The sequence below is a fragment of the Saccostrea cucullata genome, unplaced genomic scaffold, assembly GCF_032062105.1.
Source record: "Saccostrea cucullata isolate Sc308-1 unplaced genomic scaffold, CSIRO_AGI_Scuc_v1 ctg396, whole genome shotgun sequence".
NCBI lineage: Eukaryota > Metazoa > Mollusca > Bivalvia > Ostreida > Ostreidae > Saccostrea > Saccostrea cuccullata.
In genome coordinates this window covers 500,876-510,635 of record NW_026933195.1, presented here as the reverse complement: position 1 = coordinate 510,635, position 9,760 = coordinate 500,876, and the positions used below count along the sequence as shown (strand labels likewise).

Sequence of the window (9,760 nt, the reverse complement as noted above, 5' to 3'; positions counted from 1 at the left end):
GGGAGAGAAGTGTTTTCACCTTCGCCTCCGATAACCCTGTGTTCTTGCACATGCAATGGCCCATGTCATGCGAGCAGCTCGCTTCAACACCTCGTCTTGCGGAGAAAAAAGTCGGTTGGCGGTTTTGATCGATGGAAGGTGTCAAAAAGACAACCTGTACATTTTTGTCATGGAATATGGCATTGAAAAATTTGTGTAATATTAAAAATATTTTTCATAACAAAAATCCAAGAATAGGTACCATTTTCTGGCCATTTTTAATTGCGATATGACATTTTCCTCTGGGTCCTTGAAGGAAAGACTCATTACTGACTCAATCATGCAATCTCACGAAAAAATTAATCTTTCTAATATCATCTGTAAAAAACAAAAATGATAGAATAAATAAAAGAATATGAAGAAAATCACGATTTTCGGCTCTCCTCTCTACATTTTAATTTATACACAGCTTTAACGAATCTTTCATTTTTATATGCCCTCTCTGTACTTCGAATCTGCAAATTTTCCTTAACAAGAAGAGACATCGCTTTTTGCAGCATTTAAATTTTCATTTGGAAATTAAAAAACCTTTCTTTAAAAAAGCTTATCAAAACGAAGACCTAAAAATGGACTCCGTTTGACAATTCAGCCTTCTTTGCCTCCTGCCGGGCCAAAAACAAAGCGAAGCAGTGATGCTATCATAGTACACGATGGATTATGAAAGAAAAGGTATTTAGTTGGAATTGTATGGTAAATATTTTTCCCATTGATAAAACTTCACCAAAAGAATTCACAAGGGGCGGAGTATGAATGAATTATCCATATTCTTTTAAACTTTTTTCATTGGTGGGGCCTGTCGGTATAATGTTGTATATATATCCTAAGCAGGCTGTATTTTTGGACATGGATCGTTGCTTTATCGTAGTACTAGCGCTCTGCGCATCGGTTGAATTCACTATTTAACAGAGGCACACACATTTAAATGTAGTATTATGTATATATAAATGTCGTCGACAGACAGGTGTAGTGATTTTTAAAGTGACAGTACAGGTATCATCATGGATCAGGGACCCAGCGACAACAGCACGGCAAACATCGAAAATAATCACTGTGAAAATTGTGGCAAGACAGACGAAAGAAGCTCCTCAACATGTGAACAGTTCAATAAAATGGATATAGAAAGTGAGGAAGCCTGCGGTCTTCGGAGATCTACAAGGAAGAAGAAAAAACTTAATGATGAAGATGACGCTTCTGTGGAATATAATCTGAGGGACATTACACTTATCAATAGGGTGCAAAGTGAACGCAAACGACGTGAGCCTAGGCAGCCTAAGCCGAAGGCAAAACCCCCACCGCTTAGCAAATACAGGAGAAGAGCAGCAAACGCACGCGAGAGAGGTCGGATGGTGGAAATCAACGAAGCTTTCGAGGATCTTCGGAAAGCATTACCCGACATAGAAGCTGGAAGATCATCGAAGCTGACAAAAATCACTACCCTCAGATTAGCAATGAACTATATTTCTGCTCTCAGACAAACTTTGGGTTTTGAAGATGATCTGAATTCTGATGCATCATCTCTTCGATCTTCCAGCTTATCTTCTTCTGGAGATGAACAGTGCTTAAGCCCGTCTGACGGTGAGTTCATTTCGCCAGACGAGGCTGATATACTAGGAGACGACAATGCAGAAGACATTTTAGCAGCTAATATTGATCTTGTCCAGTTAGACCTGGATGCAACCTCAGATTTGCTGCTACCGTCAACATAGTGATACCAATGAGGACCAGTAATTCTCGAACAAGCCTCGATCTCAGAACAGTGCTCAGATTCCGGTAGTGTGAGTGAAATTGGACAAGACACTCTTAAAAGTGCTCAACTTTGGTGGCAGTTATTTGCGTGGACCAAAAATCATTCATCATCTGCAGAAAATGTGAGATTTTAAAAATTCATGTACAATTCATCATCGAAAAAGCGTTGAAATATACTCAAGTGTTCCAAGTCCCGTGGGGACGAACTGCCTAGACCCCCATTATGAGGGGTTATGGGAATTCGCGATAATCGTACACCCTCAAGGGCCCCTTGTGTATATTGTGATATGACATGTCTCAAGACAAGATTTAATTTTTTTTATGACTAAATTTATTTACATTGATTTACATTTTAAATGATCACGAATGAAGTGAAAGTCATAAATCCGGACAAAATCGGAGTGTAAAGTGAAGATTCGGGTCAGCCTTCTGTTTTATACTACTCTACCTCAGGAATGTATTAACAAAAACGTTTTCTTGACTTGGACTTCAAGAGGTTTGCATGTTAGTGCACCCTTCTTAAAGCCATTATTGGACTAATGGGGATTAAGATCATGAATGGAGCGTAAACCAGTGAATGATCTTTATTTAAAAGCAGAACAGTTTTACTTCCAATGATAAACAATATTTTTGTAGCTATTTATATATTTCTCTCTTTATATAGACTCAAATACAAAAGAGGGAAATAGTTCCATGTTCTGTAGCGAAGGTACCGTTTTATAAACATGAAAGATTTATTGATGTTTCAAAGAAAGTGTTTTGTTTTTTTCTTACAAATCTTCAAAACAATATTTATTCGATTACATTAAGCGCATATGAATATAAGGATAAGTAAAAGATATATTTTATCCAAACAGTCCGGGACACATTTAAAAAGACCGGGGTCATTAACAAACAGGCGCGTCTTAAACCCTGAGTAAATAATACCCTGGTCCTGGAGAACTAGCTATAGCTACACGAGAGATCCCCTTAATACCATCTTTGACCTAGTAATTACAAAAGCTCGTCCTATGTACGCTGGGTAACCTATTTCTTTTAAACAGACCCCTCATTGACCAGGTTTGTCTACCTGTAATCGCTATCTTTTTGGGTATTCAATTTTTGCAACATTAAAACACAATTTGTGTATTGTCCCCCGACGATACACAAATATTTTTTTCTCTCTGACTGGGGGCAGGATTCCATATCTATGTGTCAAAAGTGCAAGATAGTTTTTCTTGACACGGATTTACCGATATAATATTTAGGTAGCGTTTCTTGCGCTTCAAAAGAATCTCCAAACTTTGGGCTTTATATAAGAAAGTATTATAGACTATTTAGACACCTATAGATAGATGTTCACGCCTGATTTAGGTTTAGTATCAGTATCCGATTTTAAGGATATAAACCGCTAAGTGATCTATTTAATTAATCAAATTTGGCATACCGTTTTAAAAACCCGTCATAAAATATCTCCATTTAAAGTACAGAATATTCATAGGCTCAATAGAAAAACGTTCCTTTAAAACATATTTTAATGTCTATATAATTATGTAAGTTAGTAGAACAATTTTAAAATTACTTGACATTTTATATAATTTATGTGACCTGCATTTCATATTTAAGTACATGCCTATCCCATTCCTGGTTGTATATATCGTATAAATTTTTGATTTGACTTTCAAATAAGGAGAAAAGATGTAAACTTGTCACATAGATCTGTCCAGTTTGATTCCCTGGGTCTTATGTTGGTCCCTCCCTATTATGAATTTATCGAGAGTTAATACTATACAACACTTAACATAAATCAGATGACTTATAACAAAATCACCTATATGTCTTCAATTACTAATAAGTACTAACTGGTACCGAAAAGAAAAACCAAATTATGAAAAACATCAAAAATGTTCCTTATTTGGATAAAATAGGAAATGTGTCATTCTTCTATTAGTCTACAAAAATCACACGCATATAATGAATTATTAAACCGAAGGAATTTTCAGCGGGAAAATTATGACTGAAAAGCAATTTTGTATACAGTGCAAACGATAAATAATAGAGATTTTTTAGTCCGCCGTGTTCTTAAGGACAGCGTTTGCGTGTAGATAATCAGTATTTACATCTGAGATGGATTAGAAACGAGTTCACTTCGGCATGAACAATTCAAGGAATAGGGGCACTTCATCACCGCCTCATTATATTACCGACTGGAATCCCCCCAATACATAGGGTGCGCCTATTCATCTCTATCTAAATCTAGCCGATAAATAAAATAAGCCATGAACCGTGAATATTGTCTTTTTAATTTGAAAACGACCTTGTAATCCATTAAGCGACTTCTCTTCAATTACAGTTTTTAATCATTCAGCGAGATACTCTCAAATCTCCCGGCATGCAACATGCCAGGGCTTTTCAACAGGGTAGGGTTTCGCGATATGTCTTTTTTCCTTCACCCATTTAAATAATTGAATATGGGAAAGTCTATGGGATCTCTGCACTGTTTCCTCACCCGGGTGCCAAGTTTTATCCCAGACGGTCATGCAATAGATGCAGACAATCTGAAGACGTCTCCTTTGTCCTCAGTTTAATTAAATTTCATCACTGACACAGCGCCGCACAACGTCAGAAGTTACAAGATATCGATTTAAATACAGAATAAGTAAACTCGTCTAAAATATACCATGTATGCACCATTCTTTTAAAAGCTTGACACCATCTCCGATAAATCGTTCTTGACACAATTTTTAATTTTATACCTGTTATCTTGCAAGGAAAGTTTAGACCAAGTTTAAGCTGAAAATAGAATCAAGAATTTTCCGAAAAGATCGGATAAGTCGTACCATTGATCAATATCCGTTTGATATGTATTCAGTTTTGTGAGGTTTTATTTCAGCACTTTTATTAATTAGAAAGATATACCGTGGTGCAAAATTGAAGGAAGAAACTTTTTTGTACGAAGATGAACTTAACATGCAAACAAACACCCAGGTGAACATTGCATTGACATTGCATACACACACTAGAATCGTCCAGTGTACACGTCGTTCCAGACATACTTATCGCTGTAGAATGTATTGACATAAAATTTTGAAACGCTTCCTTAAAAGAGAATGTTGTGTTTGTTCAGCTCGAATTGTGTGATCCTTACACGCTTTTTCAAGTTTGTTAACATCTAATTATTGTAAACGGACAGCACTTAACCATTCTCTCTTTTTAAATTGAAGAACTTTATCACTGTATATTTACATCCACTAAACATTTTCTCCTTTATTTCTTAAGAAAACCACTGTCGTTTATCAGTCAGTAAACACCACTAAGCATATCACCTGCACTGATTTCTTGAGCAGTGGCTCTTCCATCAATAAAACGTACAATGCCGATGACGTACAGTGACGTACATAATATACAAATAATACAATATTTATTAATCTATTTAATCCTACTTTAAATGATTGTTTGTACAGATACAAATATAGGCAATAAAATGTCTTTCTTTGTCGGTCAGAGTGGGAACTACTGATGCAGCTATTACAGAAGAAAATTACATCACCCGCTTGCGCATGCGCAGGTCATGCATTTCTCTGCAACAGCTACAATATTCACTGCCGTATTAACAAAAAATGCATTTTAAAGTTTGATTAATTATAGCATTTTCCCCCAAAAAAATTGTCAGTTTCTGAGCTTTTCCAAATTGTTGCAGAATCTAGATCAAGTGACCTAAACCTGCGCTTGTAAAATCCTTTGGCTAATCACAACGTGCATAAACAGAAGCAAAAATACCAGTTAATTTCTCCTTCCTTAAGTTAGTGTAACAAAGAAGCGACAATTTTCCGTGGATTGTTTATAGAAGACTCTGGGTGACGTTTATAGATTTGGGCCATCCCTTCAACAGGTGGAGCTTGATAAATTGTCGTCTGTGAACTTTTATGAACTGTTTCATTTGTTTTCCCACTTTTAAAAATCTGGCTAATTAGCATAATGGTCGGTAGAACCAACAGTTAAAAATTTAACAATCTGGGAAAGAAGGAATGCAAATAGTTTGGCGTTCATTTAAAATTTCAACATTTTGCACGTCAAGTTCCAGAAGCGATCGCGCACCAGTATGTTCTTTGTGCATAACTGATCAATGTTGTACAGTCAAACTTCGTTATTTGAACTCATTCAGACTGAGGAAAGAAGATATCCTGGGTAAATGCATGTACTGATAGAATACAGAGTTGCAACTTGCAAATATCACTTTGACACAATTTGACTTATCCATGGTAGTCGAAAAATCGGTGTTCGAGATAATGACCTTCAACTATACATAAGCTGAACATAGTTGCGAATTCGAATCCTCGCTGAATCAGGTCTGCGACGGAGAGATATAATGTACATTAATGATGTAATACAACTGCCAGTAAAACATTCTTAAACCACAGAATTTTATTGCATTGTCATGAGAAGACAAATGCGAAAATAGACCACAAACAAGCAAGGGCTATTAAGATTATATGACGTCATATTTTATATACATAATTCTTCAATGAATGCTCGGCCTTGTCCGCGAAGAGGATATCATTCTTGAACAAGGATGTATCGTGAAATTCTTGAAGTTTTATTTTTTCTTAGGAGTTCTATTTCAGAACAATTTCTGTCTTTATTTCAACTCTCCATACAAGGTTCTCATTGATGGCCAGAGATACACAAATACACTATGAATCTAGTAGGTATACTGTCGTAAATACTACCTTGACGGCGTCAAAGGATGACACATAAATTTTCAACATGAAAGAAGGATTAAGATAATAATAATGGAGGAAGGAAAGTTAATGTTCTGATGAAACACTTATAATTCAATTTTAAAAACAGCTCTTCTTTGAAGTAATGATCGTGACATTAAAAGAAAGTTTCAAACAGGCGAACTTTATCACACGTGAAAAAACATACATTCAAGATATGCTTTTAATTATGGGTATCATTAAAGCAATAAATCTATACAAATGTATTTTTTAATCTATAGAATTGAAATTTTTGGAATTCATTAAAGATTCTCCCTTCCGACAAGATAAACTTTGATTAAGAAGTCTGTTGAAGGGTGTGACAGCCTGATGATAAAAATCTGCATTATAGATCATGCTGGAATTAACACCTGTACACGTGGTATATACCCTGGTCGATTTAAAATTTGTTACATTTTCTCTTAATTAGATCAGATTATACTATGGTCAAAATAGCATTCTTTTAAAAAGCTACGGCATTCTAATTATGAAAACACCTAAAATGTAAATTTATAATCATTGTCAGTCTAAATATACACTTAGTATAGGACATTTATATGCATGAATGTGCACTTTACTGTATTGAAATTCTAAAATTGCAGAATATCTAAATTTTGTATTAATTAGATTTGGTAAATCATATTTCCTCATAAAATTATTACAAAATTTTCATTGGAAAACAACGTTAAAAAAACAAATCAAAGATATAAACAAATATTTGCTTTTTACCTTGACCTTTCAGCTTTTTGTTTTAAATCTAATAAGGTTTCTTTTTTGATGAAAGAAATTTTGTATTTTTTTGTTTCATTGAAAAAGCTTGTGGAGAACAAAAGTTATCATCTAAAATTCAGGTATGCTACAAAGTAGGTATAAAGTTCTTATCATGGTCCTTGACCTTTGACCTCAAAATCAGAAGGGTCAATTTAGACATTTCATTGCAAAAATAACTTCGTTATCTCTAGTAATCCTTTTTTTGAAAAGGTCTGAATTTCTGACTTGAAAGTCACTAGGAGTGCATTGGCGTCGGAATCTATTTGAAAGTGGGGGGTCTAAGTGTAAAAAAAATTTGTACCTTCAAAAAAACGTGAAAGCAAAAAAAAAAAACAATGAAACAAACATCCTTTTTTTGAAAAGTACCAAAAATTTCCTTCCAAACACCACCACTTTCCCCATTTTTAACCTATACTAAGACGTATCTGTGGAAAGTGGGGGGTTCTGACAATGTGTATATATTTGTCACTAGGAGTGATATATTAGTATTATAATTTCATTGGAAAAGCTCTTTAATCCTATAGTTACATATGTATCGTCTGGATTACCATTTCTAAAATAAATTTCTTACTTCTTTTCTAACAAATATGACTTAACAAAAATGTTAAACACATAAATAATGTTTGAATTTCTGACTTTGAACTTTTGTCTTTTTGCCGAAAATTTAAAAATGCCCTTTCTTAGGCAAAAGGAAGTTGTGATTTTAAATTTTATTTCAAAAGAAATGTTTAAAGAAAACTGAAGTTATCATGTGTTTTATGTTATCTGCAACGCATGAATTTCTGACCTTGACATTTGATATTTTATTAATAGTGGTCTTCAAAGCAAAAAGCACAGCAGCAAATACTTTACTTTCAGTGAAAGGAGTGGCAACAACAATACATGAATAAAAAAGTCCCTATCTAGACGGACTGAAACTGTCAATTTTAGTTCAAAAGTCCTTGCGACCTTTTTTTGTATTGAAAATACACGTATAAAAATAAATCTGTCTTCGAAATAAATTATTTTAATTAATTAAGTTAATTTTTAACTCCTAGAAAATGCAGACAAAATGTGTTAACAATGTAATTTTATCAGATTAATTGAAGAAATTTTATAAGCTCTGCATATTCTTTAACACTGATGACAGACTTTTATTCATTCACTTAGTGGTTGGAATGTCCTTTAGATTAGGATCAAATACAGTAGCTGCAGATCTGTAGCTCTCCGAAAAAAAAATATATTGATAGACCGGAGAGCTACAGTACCACCCATTGAAAAAACTGTACATTTATTACGCACAAAAAATGCTCTCGATTTTTGATTAATTTTTCCAAATTCTTACCTCTATTGCAAAAAATGGAAGATTTCAAGAAATTACTCTCTCCTCTATCAAGTTCTCTCGTAGCTGACATCTGAACGAAGCATATTGGACCGAATTATCTTTGAAACCAAAATGGCATTATTTAAATAAGCGAAATGCCCGATGATTGCAATATCAGGGCCTGGAGGACTGTTAACAACAATTATGAGGAATGTTTTGTTGTGGAAAGAGTCAAATAATATGTTAGGAACACATGGTTAGTAATATTTTGAGATTACATCTTTAAAAACATGGAGAAATAAATCGAGAACCGAGCGCTTTTTTGTGCGCAATAAATATACATTTTTTTTTTTCAATGGGTGGCACTGTAGCTCTCCGGTCTATCAATATATATTTTTCGGGGAGCTACAGATCTGCAGCTACAAATACAGAAGTTCACTTTACTCTCATTTTCTAAACCGGTTGTAGCAGCTTTAAATTCGTAATTAAACGCTCATACATCAGAAAGACACTCCAACTGAATGAAAAATAATCAAAACAGCAACATGTAAAATAAGATACAGTAGGTCATTGACTAATACTAATGAGTCTTTTTTCATTGATTACAACCTGATTTTACTTTCCGTGAAAGATCCGCACAGAAACCGAAGGAAATACTTTCTGGATATTTTACGAATATGGTCGCCCATGTGGCGCCATGGTTAATTTAAAGCATTTGCATTAGTCTCAGAATAAGGAGTCATTTCTTTCGTAGCGGGTTCGAATTCCACCTCGTATCGGGACATGAAGACCAGTCCCTTAAAGGAAACCGTACAGTGTATAAATCGAGGCCCATTGCAGACACTGGCATAGGTGCTGGCACGAAAATATTCTTCAGTGCTCAAAGACTATATGTGCAAGTACAGTCCTCCACAGCCTAATGGTGGCGTCTCGGTGCGAGTGAAAAATTGTCGAAGCTAGGATTGTTACAAAAAAAACAGTAAGGATTTTTTATGAAGAGAACAAATTTGTTACAACATCGATTCTGATTTGAATGCTTCCTTTGCTTGCTGATTTAATGCTAGTATTCCTTATCTTAATCCTGTTTATCATTAGGACAATGCTACCGGAAGTAGATAACTGAATATCAGCATTGCCGTTTAAATCAATAAAATTACCTTGA

The 9,760-nt window shown here is 34.6% G+C and overlaps 1 protein-coding gene across 1 annotated transcript; it reads left to right on the top strand.

Moving 5' to 3' along the window:
- Positions 1 to 737: 737 nt before the first annotated feature.
- Positions 738 to 2,539, top strand: LOC134237585 (helix-loop-helix protein delilah-like). Its single transcript, XM_062719705.1, has one exon. It carries the CDS (start codon positions 1,038 to 1,040, stop codon positions 1,743 to 1,745), a length of 708 nt encoding a protein of 235 aa, XP_062575689.1. The 5' UTR covers positions 738 to 1,037; the 3' UTR covers positions 1,746 to 2,539.
- The last annotated feature ends 7,221 nt before the right edge of the window (positions 2,540 to 9,760 follow it).